General features: G+C 38.3%; 1 protein-coding gene and 1 non-coding gene across 2 annotated transcripts; both read right to left on the bottom strand.

Annotated features, from left to right (window-relative positions):
• Positions 1 to 456: 456 nt before the first annotated feature.
• LOC110870029 (secreted RxLR effector protein 161-like) lies at positions 457 to 3092 on the bottom strand. Its single transcript, XM_022119226.1, has 2 exons — positions 2664 to 3092; positions 457 to 498 (listed from the first exon to the last, which is right to left on the bottom strand). Exons 1-2 carry the CDS (start codon positions 3090 to 3092, stop codon positions 457 to 459), a joined length of 471 nt encoding a protein of 156 aa, XP_021974918.1.
• Positions 3093 to 17547: 14455 nt separating this feature from the next.
• LOC118481427 lies at positions 17548 to 17654 on the bottom strand. The gene has a single exon (XR_004865636.1). It is a non-coding gene; the product is annotated as a small nucleolar RNA R71 (small nucleolar RNA).
• Positions 17655 to 20748: the final 3094 nt, after the last annotated feature.

Here is a 20748-nt window from a genome sequence, read left to right as displayed (position 1 = left end):
AAGCCCTTTCCCTTGCTGTCCGTAAGCTAAGCAGTCTAATTCATAGGCTGCCTAGGCTCGGGTATAGCTTTGGTGATTCAACAATTCAGCCAATCAGAACTTTGCAACGTTTATTTTAGATAATTATTAAACTAGGGTTTGCCCCCCCCCCCTTGAGTTTTAGGGGCCCTGATCCTGATTCCGACTGTTCTGAAAATTTTAGGGCCAATGCAGAATTACTTGGGTGTCTCAATTAGGGTTTTCTTATTGACTAATTATCGTCCTAATTATTGATTTTAGTGACAGTTGTTACACCTTCGGCCGAGTGTTGAGTGATTCCCCGTGAGGTATGTGAACTTGTATATAAATGGAATTTTAAAAAGATAAAGGTATGTTATGCTCTAATAAGTAATTTATTTTATGAAACGTTTGTAATAAATCATGACGAATATGATTGTAAGTAAATAAAAATAAAACCTAAATAAAGAATGTTGGAAATCCTGACACTCTATGACAAGCCTAAAAAAAAAAAAAAAAAAAAAAAAAAAAAAAAAAAAAAAAACCCTTCTATTCTACCCATTCCATTTGGGAGTGAAAAAGCCACATTATAAAGGGTTTTGCTTGAAGACAAGCAAAGATTCAAGTGTGGGGGTATTTGATGTGCACAAAATGCAACATATAAATTACATCAATTGTGGCATAAAACTAACCATTTTTTAGTACTAATGTTGGAAAAAAGTGTGCTTTTGTCTTCCTTTTGTATTTTCAGGATTAAATGAGCTCAAATTAACAAAAGAAGCAAAAAAGACAGATAAATCTAACATAAATACAAGAAAAGGAACAAAAGTGGCATGCCCGACCTCCTGACAGCATCTTCCCAAGCAAAACAAAGAAGACAGAAGACTGAACACGCCCCGTGCTCAGCGAGCACGGGGCCGTGCCCAAGTGTCAGCAGAAAAGACAAAGTCATAGAAGCTTCTGTTGCCCACCACGGGGCCGTGCCCAGCGGACACGGGGGCTTGGTCAACTTCCTGCAGGCGCATTTATTGCAATTGCGAATTGCAATTAATGAAGAGAGAGACGCGGATGGACACGGGGCCGTGCCCGAGCTTCTGTTCAGCCTATAAATACGAGTGTTTGGAGCTCTTGCAACTCATCCCTTGGCACACCACCTCTCTCACACTTCACCCATCACCCACTACCATCACAACACCATCATCCACCACCATCATCCATTGTCCATCATAGAGTGTGTGAGTCGTCTCGGGATCCAAGATTGATCGTAAGAGTTCTTGACAATCAAAGGCCATGTTTGCCTAAGTCTCTTACATCACTTGGTGAAGACAAGTGTTTAGTGTAATACTTTTTATTTTTATTCTTTTGCACTTTTTAATTGGTTTTGTATTAACGAGTTTAATTACTAGTTTCTTATGTTGAAGGTGATTCTTCCTTATCGTTTGTCCGTGGTGTCTTGGCATTATTTTATTGTCTATATAAAATAAAAGATTTTCACCATTCATATCTCCACGGTCTATATGGAGGTATGTTGGCTGCCTGGTCGGGGGTTAAGGGAACGGTTTGGTAAGAATCTGGCCATTGTTCAGTGTATAGATCCTGCAAAGGACCTGGGTCAAATTTAGTAGGACCTCCTTCAATACCCAAAGGTATTGGATGGCGGGGGTCCAAACTCTTTGATCCCCTCATAAGTTAAACTACTATTAAAACTTTAACCCGGCTACTTAGGACTGTATCCTTGCTGACTCAGACTACTTAGCCGAGGGTAACGTCGCCTTCAAAAGAGGGGCCTACCACATTATGCATTAATAACTTAATTAATTATCTTTCAATAATCCGACCCTTTAGGATTGTATCCTTGCTGACTCAAACTACTGGGTTGAGGGTAACGTCACCTTCAAAAGAGGGGCCTACTACAATAACTAAAATAATCTCTTAAACAAGTGCAAAAGTGCGAAAATAATCAAAGGTTACACTACACACGAGTCGGATCCAAGTGATTCATCTTGTCTATCTGTTTTTATTTTTATTTTATTTTATTTTTATTTTATATTTCAGTATTTTAGTTAGTTTTATTTTCTTAGTTTAAAAACCTTTTTCTAACATTTTGATTGATTAGACGTTGAGTATAAACCGGTACTAAAAGCTCTTGTGTCCTTGGACGACCTCTGTATCTTACAAACACTATACTACGTCCACGATGGGTGCACTTGCCCATATGTGTGTTTAGTGTTAGTAAATATCGTGTTTTATAAATTTAAAACTTGGCTAAAAACTGTAAAAAGGGCTTAAAATATATACCTAAAATATATACACATCAACACACATCAGTGATAGGCACAATATTCGATGATTCCAATACTCCCCCTCAAGGTGGAGCGTGGAGGTTTCGAACGCCCAACTTGCTAAGTATGAAACGTAATTGTTGAGCCCCAACCGCCTTAGTGTGTAACCGCTATTTGAGACTTGGTATGTATATTTTGAGGTTGTATTTCCTTGGACTCGACCCGTTCTCGCACAAAATAACAATCCATTTCAACGTGTTTTGTGCGTTCGTGAAAAAACGGGGTTACTTGCAATATGGTGTGCTGCTTGATTGTCGCAAAATAGAACCGTTGGTTCAGTTTGAGCATCATCGAGTTCTTCTAACAACCATCGCATCCATATACCTCACTAACTGTAGACGTCATAGCACGGTATTCAGCTTCAGCAGACAAACGGGAGACGACCGATTGTTTCTTGGATTTCCAAGAAACTGGACCTCCTCCAAAAAGAAGGAGATACCCGGTTCGAGACTTTCTGGTGAGAGGACATCCTAACCAGTCCAAATCGTAGTAGGCAATTAACTTAGTTCCTCCTTCTCTTGGTAATAAAATGCCTTGGCCCGTGGTGTTTTTAAGGTAGCGAAGGACACGATTAGCAGCATCAAAGTGGACCTGTCTTGGATTAGCAACAAACTGGCTAAGCACGTTCACCGAATAGGCAAGGTCGGGTCTAGTGGCTTGAAGATAGAGAAGCCGCCCAATCAAACGTCGATATTGGCTAGCATCAACACGAGATCCCCCTTCATCGTGTGTAAGTTTCAGGCCTTGTTCCATTGGGAAGGAGCTTGGTCGACATCCTTGTAACCCACAATCTTTCAAGATGTCTAAAGTGTACTTTTGTTGGCTTAAAACAAGTCCATCCTTCGTTCGTGCAACTTCAATGCCAAGGAAATATTTGAGTGTTCCCAAATCCTTAATGCTGAATTTTTTATTAAGATATTCCTTGACTTATTGAATTTTTGCAAGACTATTTCCAGCCATGATGACATCGTCTATATATATTAAGGCTGTAACATGCACATCATCCCTTTTGTAGACAAACAAGGAGTTGTCCGACTTGGCTTGCTTAAAACCGATGTTAATTAGAGCAATTGAGAACTTGTGATACCAGTTCCGAGAAGCTTGCTTTAATCCATACAAGGACTTTTGCAACTTGCAAACTTTCGTTTCATTATTTTTGCAAAAGCCTTGAGGGATTTTCATATAAAGTTCTTCATGTAAATCGCCATACAGAAGGCGTTATTTACATCCAATTGGTGACTGCTCCAATTCCTTTTGATGGCCGCCGTTATAAGGTACGAACGGTTACCAACTTTGCAACCGGAGAAAAAGGCTCGTGATAATCAACTCCCTCCATTTGTGTGAAGCCCTTTGCAACGAGTCTTACTTTATATCTTTCTATTTCACTGTTTGGTTTGTACTTGAATTTGTAGACCCATTTTGAGTCAATGGCACGCTTCCCTTCTGGTAGTTCTTTTAATGTCCAAGTTCAGTTTTCTTCTAATGCTTGGATTTCTCTCTTTATAGCTTCACGCCAATTTGGGTCTTTCACGGCCTGAGCATAATGTTTGGGCTCATTGTGTGAGCCGATGGCCACAAGAAAGGCTTTATGTGAATTAGAAAATTTTCATAAGAAACAAAAATTAGAGAGAGGGTGTACCGTTGAGGACTCTTGATTGGCATCGGGTTGTGTATGGTCTATGGATGGGGAAGCTTTACATGATAATCCGAAAAATGTTTTAGTGGAGCACGATTTCTTTTTTTCTCTATGTGGTTGCATGTTCTCATTTGTTTCATTTTGGGTTTCGCTTCCCACCAGATCATGTATCGGCCCAAGCATCTCATCGTGGGCTTCCTCATTCTCTTCGTCTATGGTGTTGGGGCTTCTTCATTTTGTTGTTCATGAGGCCCATTTGAGCTTTGTTCTTCCCGCCTCTCATCATGGATAACCTCCACCTCTTGTCTTAGTTTATCTTTTTCAATTATTTCATCCCAACTAGTGGGAAACTGAAAAACTTCTTCTTTGGTAGTGACTTCGGTAGTGTTGGTGAATGGATACACGGTTTCAATAAACTTCACATCCCTTGAAATCACCATCTTTTGGTTCTTTATATCATAAACTTTGTACCCTTTCGTCCCCCTCGGGTAGCCCAAGAAAACGCCTGGTCTCCCCCTTACTTCCAACTTTTCACCTTTTGTTTTCATGCTTTTGTAGTATGCAAGACATCCAAAAACCCTTAGGAGATCATAATCGGGTTCTTCATTATGTAGTATCTCAAAAGGGGTTTTGTTGCCAATAACATCAGATGGAAGACGGTTGATAAGGTAGGCAGCGGTTAATATGCATTCTCCCTAAAATTTAGTGGGAAGGTTAGCTTCAAATTTCAAAGCACGGGCCGTTTCAAGAAGGTGCCTATGTTTACGTTCCACCACTCCATTTTGTTGTGGGCTGTGTGGACATGTTGTCTCTAAAAGAATCCCCTCCTTGGCATAAAAATCGAGCATCATGTTGGAGGTGAACTCTCCACCATTGTCACTTCAAATTCTTTTTATGTTTTTTATCAAATTGAGTTTTCACCATTTTGTGAAAACCTATTAGGCACAAACTAGCTTCATTTTTTTTTTTTTTTGTCTTAGCAAGAAAACCCAAACAGCACGACTGTAGTCGTCAACAATTGTCAAAAAATAACAACCACGTGTCAAAGATAAGGTTCGATACGGCCCCCAAATATCACAATGAAGTAATTCAAAACAACTGTCAGTCTTTATTGAACTAATTGGAAAAGGAGACCTTGTATGTTTAGCTTTAATGCAAGAATCACAATAAACATCCTTTCTTCTCGAAATGTTCTTAAGAAAATTGACATTATAAAGTTTAGAATCTGAAGCATGACCTAGTCGCTTGTGCCAAGTGTCCATAGTAACCACCATCGCTTGTCTTTTGCCTTCTACCATCCCCATGTGATATAGACCATTTTTGCACCTACCCGATCCAATCAATGTCCTCGAACGTAAGTTCTGCATGACAAAAAAGTCAGGAAAGAATGTTACGGCACAATCAAGGTCTTTAGCTAAACGACTAACGGAAAGAAGATTGTATTTTAATTTTGGAACATAAAGGACTTCGTTGATTTTTATCCCACTCGGTAGAACATAGTCTCTCTTCCCTCAACCTCCACACTATCTCCATTGGGTATAGTTACCGGGAGTTCGCGTGTGGTTTTAGTTTTATTTTCGAGAACGAGACTGTTGTGGGTGATATGGTCTGTTGCTCCCGAGTCCACCACCCAGTTATGATTTTTAAAAAAAGCATTACATGTCGCATTTGCAATGGATGATGTGTGTGCCATGTTCACAGTGGGTGAATCATCCAGTTTAGATTTGTTCCCAAACATATTTTGGAATTGACGGTATTGTTCTCCGGTCAAGCCTGGTAATGGGCTTTCATTGACCTCAACACATGCCGCCGTTCTCGTCTTCGTCTTTTCTCCCTTCTTTCCTTTCCTGGCCACCTGTCGGGATACCCGATACATTTGAAGCATCCATCCCGATTATGTCCATCTTTTCCACAAAAACTACAATGTTCCACGGGCTCGTTAGAGTTTCGTTTCGCCTCCTTCTGTACGGGTTTGTTTTGTCATTGGGTTTGCTCATGCCTTGGACCTACCGATACTTGGAATGCAGTAGAATCAATGGTGACTTTCTTTCCGGCGGCCACAAGACGTTGCGGCTCGTCTTTAGAAGTAAGATGATAGGCGGCGCTTAAGGTGGGTGTGGGGTTCATGGAAAGAATTTGTGTTCTAATCGTGGAAAATTTTGCATCAAGACCAAGAAGAAATTCATAAAATATATCTTTTTCTTTAATTTCAACAAGCTTCTTACCAACCCCACAAGAACACCCTTTGCAAGAGCACTTTGGGGGTGGGAAGAACCGATTGAAGTTCATCCCAAAGAATCTGCAGCCTGGTGTAGTAATTAGAAACGGAGACCCCATCTTGTCAAGTAATGGTGAGCGATTGTTTCAACTCGTATGCTCTTGGAGCATTTTCTTTAACAAATCTTTCTTTTAAGTCGAACCAGATTTAGTGTGAAGTGTCTTCAAACTTGACACTATTCCTGATCTCTTTTTCCATTGCCGTGTTGAGCCACCCATTGATCATTGCATCGGCCCTCATCCACGCCATGTAATTTTCGTCATCCGGGTTTGGTTTCTTGATGCTTCCATCTATGAATCCAATTTTGTTTTTGGCTAAAAGGAAATTGGTCATCTCTTGAGACCAATCTATGTAGTTGCCATCGGTGAGGGGTTCATTGACGTGCATTTGTCGAGGATAATCGGAAGGGTGTATATAGAATGGTGAATCATGATCAATTGAAGCACCATCGGTTTTCTTTGGTTCGGTTTTATCGCCCATGATGAAGATGAAAACGATAAGGGTGGAGGTTTGAAGGTTTGGTTTTAGGGTTCCAGGTATCTTTGCTCTGATACCATGAAGAATATGGTACGGATAAAGTTTTCCTGTGTATATTATCTCAAAGAGAACATGGGTACAAATAGGAGAAAGGTTTACAAGGAAGCCACATAAACATGGAATGTCAGTACATAATTTCTATGAATATGCAACAATAAAAAAGGAGGTGATAGGCACAATATACGATGATTCCAAGAGCCTTCGACCCAGAAAACTCAACTTGTACTCTATATGCCCACCATAATCACAAATGATGCCAGACGGTTCAGTCCTGTTCGACTTCGCTTTTGAATGGTACACACTTGACATTGACGCACAGTGTCGGAGCCTTGGTGATCAAGTACAGGATAAACGAGGTTAAAGACAAGAGGAATTCGGGATAAAATTAGGGTTTTTAACGTAATAGGAAGTCATTTCACAATTTTGAAAACAGGGGGTAATGTTGATTCCGCCCCCAAACCTCAGGGTGTAAAACTGCAATTTACTCTTAACAAAATTACAAAGTTATATAGATGGATTAGATTAGGCCAGATGCAGCCGGGGGGTAAGACATGCACGAAGTCTGTGACATAACGAGATCCTTTGGGGTTCTTCGCTAACTTGGAATTTAGAGAAACGATACGTGAGTGGGATCTGCTTGCATAGCTTGCGTTGAGAGCATTCCAAGTCTGTCGTGTCGTTTCTGCAGATGAAACAAGAGGCTGAATCACGTCAGAGCAGCTTCCGAGAAGGGTGCTAATGATCATTTGATCTTGACCGAACCAGTTTAGGTAGTCCGGGTTCGGTTTGGACACTTTACCGGTAACAATTTTTTTTGGTCGGCGGTTTGGAATTACCGACCATATGTTAGTCAAGTTGAAGTCCTATGAGAGTGGATAGAACTTTCTTAAGCCATGAAGGGAAATTATTAGAAGTGAGTTTAATTGGGAAGTGAGTTGTTGTTGTAAGGTGAATTTGTGTAGATGCCATGGTAGTGTTATGAAGAAAGGAGGAGCACGTGTATAGGATAGGAGAAAAAAACTCATGGGAGTAGGTTAAGCTCATGATACCATATCAAATATAGAATTGAGGTATTGAAAAGACTTACTTTCTCATTCACCACAAGGGTATTTAAACGAATGACTGTTGAAAACAAAGGTTTGTATTCTTTCTATTATTAACATAAATGACATTAGCACAACAGCCTCAATCGTTCTCCATTATCAGCACATCAGATGTGCTGATTATTATCAGCACATCAGATGTGCTGATTATATCTACTTTTGGTGTTTGTTTATATTATATTATAATTAACACATAATCAGCACATTATCAGCACAATTATAAAACAACCTTTGGTAACTTTTTTAAAAAGTCACTTTTATAAATAAAAAAATGTATATCAATATGGTACTCATATTAAAGATAAAAAAATACATGATTTTATGGTATATTTTAAAAAAAAATAATCAAGTATATAAAAGTTATTTTAGTTTAAAAAACCTTGGTGGAATTTGTATTTAATTGAAAATGGTCAAATGACTAGCAATTTTACGAAATTACCCCTAACTTCTTAGTACTAATTTTTAATTGTAAGGGTTTTATTTATAATCAACCCCAACCCTTGATTTAAACTATCAATGGTTCAGATCTGTTCTTACGGTTTTTACAGTTAGCACTGTTTGTATAGGATCTCAACTCATTAATTTCATATTGATTGATTTTTCTAATGTTAATTATGTTTTCTCTTTTTTTATGAATATTGCTTAATGGACTCAAACTGGTTGATGGGCTCAAGTTGCTGGTTGCTCCTTTGCCAAGTTCGTGGCCTTGTTAGTGGGCTCTCAAAGAGAGCAGGACTGACTCGTGGACTCAGACGCATGGGCTGATGGCTTCAACTGGTTGTCTTAGTATATAAGTGAGAGTGTGTATTAGGGTAAGAAGATTTTTTCTAGAGTCTTCACACACGTTTCACAAATCTCTCTCGCAGACATCTTCTCTATATGGTTTCATCTCAGTAGCTTGTTTGTACACGTTTTAGATCTAGGGTTCTTGTGTGTATCGAACCCGTTAGATTTTAGCGTAGTTTCATACGGGTCATCATGTTGATGATCTGTTGTGTGAGCTAGAGGGGTTTTTTGAGAGTTTTGTTGTTTATTCGAGAGTTGATTGTGTGAAAATCTTGTTTGAATCTCTTTGTATTTTGAGAAATCGGTACACATCTGGATTAATCGAGTTCTAGTTATGAAGAATCTCATGTTTTGACAATTACAAACACTAATCATGGTGGAAAAATGATACGGTTACACTAGGACATTGACTCTTTAAACTAATATATCTAGACTACCTAAAATAACAATTTTTGAATTGGAGATAAGTATACATACATTATTTATTGATACCAAAGACTTCAGCATCATGCCATATATACCATCCATTGTGGATATCACTTGTGGATTGGCGCAAAGTGATGCAGACAGAACGTTTCATACGCAGTATAAGTTATTAAGGATATTACGAAATAACAGTTTACCATATATATTGTATTTATAGATATAATCGAGGTGGTTATTCACCTCCGTATTCATAGCATCGATAGCAGCAGCCCACATTATCTCCTTTCCAATTGTAATTCTTGTAGTAATTGGCTTATTTAAAGCCTTGTAATTGTAAATCAAAATATACCTTTTCACAATATTCATCTTCATCGAGACTTGATCAACTAGTGTCACCACCCCCAAGAGCGACAACATGAGCATCGGTATTTTTTTTTTCATTTTTTCTAACTTAATCTAAAGGGATTTTCGATAAGAGTCAGACATCTTCTCTATATGGTTTCATCTCAGTAGCTTGTTTGTACACGTTTTAGATCTAGGGTTCTTGTGTGTATCGAACCCGTTAGATTTTAGCGTAGTTTCATACGGGTCATCATGTTGATGATCTGTTGTGTGAGCTAGAGGGGTTTTTTGAGAGTTTTGTTGTTTATTCGAGAGTTGATTGTGTGAAAATCTTGTTTGAATCTCTTTGTATTTTGAGAAATCGGTACACATCTGGATTAATCGAGTTCTAGTTATGAAGAATCTCATGTTTTGACAATTACAAACACTAATCATGGTGGAAAAATGATACGGTTACACTAGGACATTGACTCTTTAAACTAATATATCTAGACTACCTAAAATAACAATTTTTGAATTGGAGATAAGTATACATACATTATTTATTGATACCAAAGACTTCAGCATCATGCCATATATACCATCCATTGTGGATATCACTTGTGGATTGGCGCAAAGTGATGCAGACAGAACGTTTCATACGCAGTATAAGTTATTAAGGATATTACGAAATAACAGTTTACCATATATATTGTATTTATAGATATAATCGAGGTGGTTATTCACCTCCGTATTCATAGCATCGATAGCAGCAGCCCACATTATCTCCTTTCCAATTGTAATTCTTGTAGTAATTGGCTTATTTAAAGCCTTGTAATTGTAAATCAAAATATACCTTTTCACAATATTCATCTTCATCGAGACTTGATCAACTAGTGTCACCACCCCCAAGAGCGACAACATGAGCATCGGTATTTTTTTTTTCATTTTTTCTAACTTAATCTAAAGGGATTTTCGATAAGAGTCAGACATCTTCTCTATATGGTTTCATCTCAGTAGCTTGTTTGTACACGTTTTAGATCTAGGGTTCTTGTGTGTATCGAACCCGTTAGATTTTAGCGTAGTTTCATACGGGTCATCATGTTGATGATCTGTTGTGTGAGCTAGAGGGGTTTTTTGAGAGTTTTGTTGTTTATTCGAGAGTTGATTGTGTGAAAATCTTGTTTGAATCTCTTTGTATTTTGAGAAATCGGTACACATCTGGATTAATCGAGTTCTAGTTATGAAGAATCTCATGTTTTGACAATTACAAACACTAATCATGGTGGAAAAATGATACGGTTACACTAGGACATTGACTCTTTAAACTAATATATCTAGACTACCTAAAATAACAATTTTTGAATTGGAGATAAGTATACATACATTATTTATTGATACCAAAGACTTCAGCATCATGCCATATATACCATCCATTGTGGATATCACTTGTGGATTGGCGCAAAGTGATGCAGACAGAACGTTTCATACGCAGTATAAGTTATTAAGGATATTACGAAATAACAGTTTACCATATATATTGTATTTATAGATATAATCGAGGTGGTTATTCACCTCCGTATTCATAGCATCGATAGCAGCAGCCCACATTATCTCCTTTCCAATTGTAATTCTTGTAGTAATTGGCTTATTTAAAGCCTTGTAATTGTAAATCAAAATATACCTTTTCACAATATTCATCTTCATCGAGACTTGATCAACTAGTGTCACCACCCCCAAGAGCGACAACATGAGCATCGGTATTTTTTTTTTCATTTTTTCTAACTTAATCTAAAGGGATTTTCGATAAGAGTCACCATCTCAGAGGAAATTCCACAGGCCTCGTTATTTTTATCTAGATCATATTTATTATTTATTTATTTTTTTGATTAAAAATCCAACAAAACTTATAACGGTGGTGGGTATGCAACTCGAACAATGGCTGTGGATGTAACAAAACTGGAGCACAGAGGCGGAGGGTCGGATTGTCAAGAGGGTGGATAGATTTGATTAGGCAATATGATGAGGGAGCAATGATTTGGGTTTTAAAACTCACGATATAAGTGCTAAAATTAGTTATATTATTTTGAATGAAAATCAACAAATCAGAAATACGTTTTGAATTTGAGATTGGGAAATCATGGGTCACAAAAAAAAACGTTTTGTATCTCTTATTTTATCTTTTTCTAATCTTTTTATGTTATATTCATTTATATACTAATGTATATATTTACTACTTATTTGATATATACTAATGTATTTCAAAGTCACTAATGGGATTAAAGCTAAAGCGCACACATACATAATATAAAAGAAAGATCATGTGGGTGTATATCGTACGTTCACGGGGGTAACCATGGTTCTCTTCAGAACAATATGTAACGTAAATCAATAGACAAACATTGACCTAAACATCAAAAATATCAACACAAAACTTAAACAATATGTATCGAAAATCCGTTCACATACTTTAACCTTAAAACATCACAATTCTTCAATTTTCAACACAAAATTCAAAACAATCAACCACTCAAAACAATATGTAAAGTAAATCATTTGACAAATTTTAACCTAAACATCATAATTATTAAACTCTCAAAAAAAGCTCTATTCAATCTCAACATTAAACTACTCAGATTAATATGTATCATAAATCCGTTCACAAACCACAACACAAAAAGTTCAAAGACTCAACCTGAACAGCTTTGCAGGATTTCAATTGATCTTAACATCATAATTCTTCAAAATTTAACACGAAATTTAAGCAATTAAACTACCTGAGCAGCTTTATACGACGTCAAATCCTTACACATAACTAGATTCAGTCTCAACTTTAAACTACTCAAGTCTATATGTAATGTAACTCAGTTCATAAACTTTGAACCTAAACATCAGAATTCTCCTATTATTTCACAAACTTTAACAACCTAACCATCACAATTCTCTAATTCTCAACACAAAACTCAACCAATCTACTACCTGTGCAGCTATATATGAGCCCACCATCTGCTCAGCAGCTTCCTTCCCCTCATCTCCAACTTTAAACTCCGCCAAATTCACCTACATTAAACCACTTCTATCTCAAATTATCTACTTTTTTTGAAGAGCAAAAGCAAACTTTACAAAATAAATCCCAACAGTATACATTACCCCGCTTCTTGCTCTTTCTTGACCTAGATGAAGAAGCCGGTCCATCTTTCCTCTTATGTTGCTGCTGCCTGAGATGTTCAACCTGAGAACTTGTAGGAGGATATAACGCCAAACGACCTTTTTTCTTTGTAGTAATGATCGGTGTTCTAGAACCCTAAATAGAATATAAAAAACATATACGTTAATAACTAAACACAATATAATTTAAACATAAAAACATACCATGTCCTGTTGCAGGTGGTTGCTGAAATTCTTGCTGAGGGTTGTTACGAAAAAATCCTAAAATTAGGCTTTTTAAGCAGCTGCATAATGCAGTCAACAGGATTCTCGGGTGCATCGCAATGACAAGCTGAAGGAAGGTCTTTCCAGCCAACCAGGCTATCGGACTCAAGAGTCTCAAACCGATCGCTTAGATACTTATTCACACACTTGGTTGTGTGTAAAGAAACTGTCCCTCCTTAAAAATTCTTCAAAAGAGGGCGCGGGTCAACGAGTTTTTCAACCGCCCATTTTATAAACGCAGCATCACAGAGCACGTTCACCGGGTCCTGAACACGAAGTAGTTTTTTAAGCACTCAACGTGTTCACGTTCCATGGTAGCTAAAAAACAATAAAAATAATATTTGTCAATTTTATATATTCAGTTTAAATTGATAACAGAACCATTGTATTTGAAATTAACCTTTACACATGCAAGGATCTATTGTCTTACACTAATATCAATAAAATGTAAAACCGATCAATTACACATAGAGAAAAAAGAATTCAGAAGTTGAAAAAACAAGTGAACAACACTGATATCTACTATATTTACTTGACAATGCTACTGTGATCAACTGACATTGCAAATAATTTCATAAAATATGAACAATAATCTGAAATTCAAAGAGCAATGGACATATTCGAAGCGTTATGATTGTAACAAAAATGTTAACTGAGTATCATTTTACAAGCATACAATCAACTGCCAAATAAGGAAAAAAGTTAAATAAACAAGCGAACAAGAGTGATAGAGTGATATCTACTACGTTTACTTGACGATCCTACTGTGTTACACTGATATCAGTAAAATATAAAATTGGTTTAAAACCGATCAAATGCACATAGAAAAAAAATTAGAAGTTGAAAAACAAGTGAACAACACTGATATCTACTATATTTACTTGGCAATGCTACTGTGATCAACTGACATTGCAAATAATTTCATAAGAAGAGAGAAATATGAACAATAATCTGAAATTCGAAGAGCAATGGACATAACATGATCGTAACAAAAACGTTAACCGAGAATCACTTTACAAGCATACATGCGATCAACTACCAAATAAGGGGAAAAAGTTAAATAAACAAGCGAACAACAGTGATATAATGATATCTACTACGTTTACTTGACGATCCTACTGTCTTACACATATATCAATAAAATGTAAAATCGATTTAAAACCGATCAAATGCACATAGAGAAAAAAGAATTCAGAAGTTGAAAAAACAAGTGAACAACACTCATATCTACTAAATTTACTTGACAATGCTACTGTGATCAACTGACATTGCAAATAATTTCATAAGAAGAGATAAATATGAACAATAATCTGGAATTCAAAGAGCAATGGGCATAATCAACTACAGGATTAACCTACATAAACAAATCGAAACAACAAAAACCTGCAATATAATCAACACCTAAACGACAATCAGGACTAAGCTACAACAATCAAAATTAAACAAATCGAATCAACAATAACCTGTAATAATCAAAACCTAAACGACTATCAGGATTAACCTACATACAATAATAAAAAGTAAACAAATCGAAACAACAAAAACCTGCAATATAATCAACACCTAAACGACAATCAGGATTAAACTACAACAATCGAAATTAAACAAATCGAATCAACGATACCCTGTAATAATCAAAACCTAAACGACTATCAGGATTAACCTACATACAACAATCAATCAAAAGTAAACAAATCGAAACAACAATAACCTGCAATAATCAACACCTAAACGACAATCAGGATTAAAATACAACAATCAAAATTAAAAAAAAAAATCGAATCAACAATAACCTACAATAATCAAAACCTAAACGACTATCAGGATTAAACAACAACAATCAAAATTAAACAAATCGAATCAACACCTGAACGACTACAATAATAACCTAACTAGTACGCAATTCTGATACAGGATTAAGCATTAAGCTAGAATAGAACAAACCTGACCACGAGAGAGAGATGAGAATGAGATGACTAGAGTGATGCGGTTTATAAACAAACTTATATACCCAGTGTTAGAACACTTTTTTGGCGCTTGATTTGTGGCCCCCATTTTTAAAATATCATATATATATATATATATATAAAATGTGTGCGCTAATGATGTGTGTAAAATGCAACATATAAATCACATCAATTAAGGCATAAAACTAACCCTTTTTAAGTACTAATGTTGGAAAAAGAGTGTTTTTGTCTTTCTTTTGTATTTTCAGGATGAAATGAGCTCAAATTCACAAAAGAAGCAAAAAGACAACTAATTCTAGCATAAATACAAGAAAAGGAATAAAAGTAGACTGCCCGGACCCTCAACGGCATCCTCCAAAGCAAAGAGGAGAAAGCAGAAGACTGAACACGCCCCGTGTCCAGCGGACACGGGGCCGTGCCCAAGAAGCAGCAGAAAAGACAAACTTGTAGAAGCTTCCATTGCCCACCACGGGGCCGTGTCCAGCGGGCACGGGGGCGTGGTGAAAGTACAGCAGGCGCATTAATTGTAATTGCGAATTACAATTAATGAAGAGAGAGAGTGTCAGACGGGCACGGGGGCGTGTCCAACGGACACGGGGCCGTGCCCAGCCTTCTGTTCAGCCTATAAATAGGGGTGCTTGGTTTCATTCCATCTCATCCCTTGGCACACCACCTCTCTCACACTTCATCCACCACCCACCACCACCATAACACCATCATCCACCACCATCATCCATTGTCCATCGTAGAGTGTGTGAGTCGTCTCGGGATCCAAGATTGATAGTTAGAGTTCTTGACAATCAAGGCCATGTTTGCCTAAGTCTCTTACATCACTTGGTGAAGACAAGTGTTTAGTATAATACTTTTTATTTTTAATCTTTTGCACTTTTTATTTGGTTTTGTATTAATGACTTTAATAATTAGTTACTTATGTTGAAGGTGATCTTTCCTTATCGTTTGTCCGTGGTGTCTTGGCGTTATTTTACTGTCTATATAAAACAAAAGATTTTCAACATTCATATCTCCACGGTCTATATGGAGGTATGTTGGCTACCTGGTCGGGGGTTAAGGGAACGGTTTGGTAAGGGTCTTGCCCTTGTTCAGCGTTTAGAGGTCCTGCTTGGGACCTGGGTCAATTTTAGTAGGATCTCCTTCAATGCCCATAGGTATTGGATGGCGGGGATCCAAACTCTTTGACCCCCTCATAAGTTAACTACTATTAATACTATAACCCGGCTATTTAGGACTGTATCCCTGCTGACTCAGACTACTTAGCCGAGGGTAACGTCACCGCCGAAAGCGGGGCCTACCACAATTTGCATTAATAACTTAATTCATTATCTTTCAATAATCCGACCCTTTAGGATTGTATCCTTGCTGACTCAAACTACTGGGTTGAGGGTAACGTCGCCTTCAAAAGAGGGGCCTACTACAATAACTAAGATAATCTCTTAAACAAGTGCAAAAGTGCGAAAATAATCAAAGGTTATACTAATACACGTGTCGAATCCAAGTGATTCATCTTGTCTATCTGTTTTTATTTTATTTTATTTTTCAGCATTTAGTTAGTTTTTATTTTTCTTAGTTTAAAACATTTTTCTCACTTTTTGATTTGATTAGACGTTGAGGATAAACCGGTATTAAAAGCTCTTGTGTCCTTGAACGACCTCGGTATCTTACCAACACTATACTACGTCCACGATGGGTGCACTTGCCCATATGTGTGTTTAGTGTTAGTGAATATCGTGTTTTATAAATTTAAAACTTGGCTAAAAGTGTAAAAAGGGGCTTAAATATACATCTAAATTATAACACACTTCACGCACATCAAGTTTTTGGCGCCGTTGCCGGGGACACAAGGATTTTAAGAAAGTTAGGAATCAACGGCCTAGTCATATTTTTATTTTTCTCTTTAATTTTTAGGATTTTTCGTAATTTTTCAGCTTCTGCAGAGCTCAGCACGGGGCCGTGCCTGGTCGGACACGGGCCGTGCCCAGCATCGTTACTGGCAGTTTTTGTTTTCCAAGTTACAGAAGGCTGACCACGGGGCCGTGCCGGTGCAACACGGGGCCGTGTCCAACTTCCAGTAACTGGGATCTGGAAAACAATCACTGAAATTCCGACCACGGGCCGTGTTCGCTCAACACGGGGCCGTGGTGAACCCTCTGACCAACATTCTTTTCTGTTTTTATTGCAGGACTTGGAACCCGACGCCAACCTCACGTAGTGTATGAGCTCCAGTTCCAATAAAGACATAAAAGAACCACTAGAAGAACCCGAACGCTTTCTCAGAAAAAGGTTAAAAGCCAAAAACCAAGAGAAGGTTTCGGGTGATCCACCTCTAATGGCGGACCAACGTACCCTTATGGATTATCTACGACCCACCGTGGGTAATCTAGGCGCCGCTATCAATGCTCCGAATGTCAAAGCCAATAACTTCGAACTTCGGCCGGATTTGATACAAATGCTCCAAAACTCCGCAACATTCCACGGGCTTGCGGACGAGGATCCCCATCTACATATAACTAATTTCTTGGAAATATGTGATACCTTTCGGATCAATGGAGCATCAAACGACGCCATCCGCCTCCGTATGTTTCCCTTCTCACTAAAAGACTGAGCGGAAGCTTGGCTCAACGCCCTCCCAGCTGGATCGGTAAACACCTGGGATGAACTAGCCCAAAAATTTCTATATAAGTATTTCCCTCCCGCTAAAACTGCTAAGTTAATGACTGAAATTAATACATATTCACAAGAGGACGGGGAATCCTTATATGAAACTTGGGAAAGGTTCAAGGAGCTATTACGCAAGTGTCCCCATCACAGCCTCGCAATATGGCAACAAGTATCCACTTTCTATAATGGATTGTTGCCACACACTAGGCAGACACTTGATTCTAGCTCCGGGGGACTTTTAGGTAATCGACGCCCACACGAAATATATAATCAAATTGAGGAAATTGCTCAAACCAATTTTCAATGGCACACCCCCCGGGGAAATAAGTCTATCGCCCCGGGCGCCCATAAGGTCGACGAGAGCACTTCTTTACAAGCCCAAATCGAGGCCCTTTCTTCAAAAATAAAAAAATTAGAAATGACAAAAACAGTCTCGGTTATGGCTTGTGAAGGGTGTGGGGGTCACATGAAAATTGGAGTTGCATGAAAGAAACGGACGATCAACAAGAAATGGTAAACTACATTGATAATAGACCTAGGCCGTCAGGTCCCCCAACGGGAACTTACAACCAAGGATGGCGAAACCACCCAAACTTTGGTTGGAGGGAACCCGGCAATAGTAGTAACCAACAGACCCAACGAACAAACTTTCAGCAACCAAGAAATGAGTCACAAAATTTCACTCAACAACAAGGTGGACGAGAAAGGCTCGAAGATACTGTATCTCGCCTCGTCTCTGACACTGATAAGAAAAACTCGGAAAGATTTCTACAATTAGAATCTAATTTTAGGAATCAACAAGCTAGCATTCAAAACATAGAAAAACAATTAAATCAAATAGCTCAAAATTTTTCCGAGATACCGCAAGGCGCATTACCTAGTAATACCGAAACGAACCCAAAGGCGCAAGTTCACCTCATCACACTACGAAACCGCACCGTAGGGCCTGCAGAAGTGCCACCGCCAACGGAAGAAACAGTACCGACACCTCTGCAGGAGATGAACTCCCCTCCATCACCGGAGCCTACCAAGGCTCCTCGAGTTCCGTACCCTGGTAGGTTAATTCGTCAAAAGACAAATGAGCAATTCGCAAAATTCGAAAGTCTGTTAAAACAATTGCATGTCAATATTCCTTTTATCGAAGTCCTAACACAAATGCCCAAATACTCTAAATTCATGAGGGACTTCCTTACGCATAAAAAGAAAATTGAAAATTTGCAATTAGTCAACTTAGGCGAAGAATGCTCTGCCCTCGTACTCAATAAACTTCCCCAAAAGAAAATCGATCCCGGAAGCTTCACGATTCCTTGCTCAATAGGGGAATCGCTCGTTCGCAATGCCTTAGCCGACCTAGGGGCTAGCATTAACCTCATGCCCTTATCAATGTTCAAAAGACTCGGCTTAGGAACCACGAGCCCTACAAAAATGAGCATACAACTCGCTGATCGATCCGTCAAATTCCCACAAGGTGTCATCGAGAATGTCTTGGTAAAGGTAAGCAGATTCGTTTATCCAGCTGACTTTGTCATACTCGATATGGAGGAAGACACCGAGGTCCCCCTTATACTAGGGAGACCCATCCTTGTCACCGCCCAAGCAGTGGTAGATATGAATGACGGGACACTCACCTTGAGGTATGGGGATGATGAAGTGAAGTTCAGAGTTGGGAAGAGAATAGAGGACGACGACCCGGTCAATTACATGAAGGTTATTGATTCGAGCTTGGATGCTGCTCTCCGACGGTGTAACATGGGACGCCAGGCATCCCACTCAGAAAATATATAACCTCGAATTGGGTCTAGCCAAGGACCCTTATAAACGTGGCGCACCACGGAGGCATTCCGCGGAACTATCCTTAGTTTAGTTTAATCTTTTAGTTTTAATTTGCAGAATAAAACACACTCATGGTGGTAATGGATGAAAAAGGGAACGAGAAAAATGGACCTATGCACGAAGAACAGAGCAACCCGACACAAATCTCCATCACAGAAGGCTCAACACGGGCCGTGCCCAACCAACACGGCCCCGTGCTGAGCCACCTGCAGAAAAACACCCAGTTCAGGTAACTGGACACGGGCCGTGTTCAGCGGACACGCCCCCGTGTCCAGGCTTCTGTCTTAATTCTTTAATTTTTGTTACTGGCACCTGACCACGGGGCCGTGCCCGGTCACCACGGGGCCGTGTCCAGACTGCCAGTAACATAAATCTTTGCTTTTTAACCCACTTTTACACATGCTAATCAACCGAAAATATTATTTTTGGACACATGGAGGACAATGTGTAATTTAAGTGTGGGGGGATGCTAAAACCTTGAATTTTGCAAATCCTAAATACAAGCCTTACACAAAACTCTATTGGAACCGCTAAACACCCCAAATTTTATTTTTCAAAAACTTTTCGTTTTTTTTATTTATTTGCTTGTCTTGGTTTAATTTGGGAATAACAAGTTCTAAAAAGGTTATATTTTTACAAATTTACAACCGATAGCGTCGTGATAACAAAGAACCAACATAAGAAAATTACGAAACGGCATTACAAGTCTAGTTAAAAATTCGATTATATATACTTGATCACATTAAAAACCCATTCCCACAAAAGTGAGTTTTGAGCCTTTATTGAGCATAAAAATATACATCTTTAGACTAAATGCTCATTTTTCGTTTCTTGTGTGAATAGCCGCTTGGTTCTTACAACTCTAGAACTTGCCACGACGATACATTCCCGGTCCTTACCAACTTAAACCCAAGTAAGTAAGTGATGGAGGCATTAGGACTAACCATATTTTTCTTTCTAAACCATTATTTTTCATTTTTTTTTACCACCAACCCAAAATCCCCCTAGTTAGCCCCTTTGAGCCTAAACCTTTCATTTCATTACCCTAAAACCTTTTCACCCACCAAAAACCCTTTTTATTTTTCACCCTTTATTTTAGTAACAAGCTCGGTTTTTCGTAAGCTCGCTATTTTATGTGACAAAAAAAATAAAATAAAATAAAATAAAATAAAAATATGATGATGAAGTCAAAAACAAACAAAAGCTAAATAAAAGCTTGTTTGGAGAAGTACTTCAAAATAAAAAGTCACTAAAAACAAGGTATGTCACGAAAACCGACGCTTTTTACGATTTTCGCCCTTTTACTAACTAACCCAACCACCCACCTTTAACCCAAGCCTAACCCTTCACCCAAAAAGTCCTCTTGATATTTACAAAGGTAAAAAGTTAAAAAGGAGGAGGATTGATTGCTTGG

Source organism: Helianthus annuus, chromosome 8 (genome assembly GCF_002127325.2).
Source record: "Helianthus annuus cultivar XRQ/B chromosome 8, HanXRQr2.0-SUNRISE, whole genome shotgun sequence".
Taxonomy (NCBI): domain Eukaryota; kingdom Viridiplantae; phylum Streptophyta; class Magnoliopsida; order Asterales; family Asteraceae; genus Helianthus; species Helianthus annuus.
This window is presented reverse-complemented; position numbering and strand designations above follow the sequence as displayed.

What these genes read in the sequence shown, in the direction of transcription:
- LOC110870029 (XM_022119226.1), bottom strand. Translation starts at nt 3,092, where the DNA reads ATGGAACAAGGCCTGAAACTTACACACGATGAAGGGGGATCTCGTGTT. An exon ending in TGACGTCTACAGTTAGTGAG is followed by an intron (nt 499 to 2,663) that starts GTATATGGATGC and finishes TTTTTTTTTTAG; the next exon opens with GCTTGTCATAGAGTGTCAGG.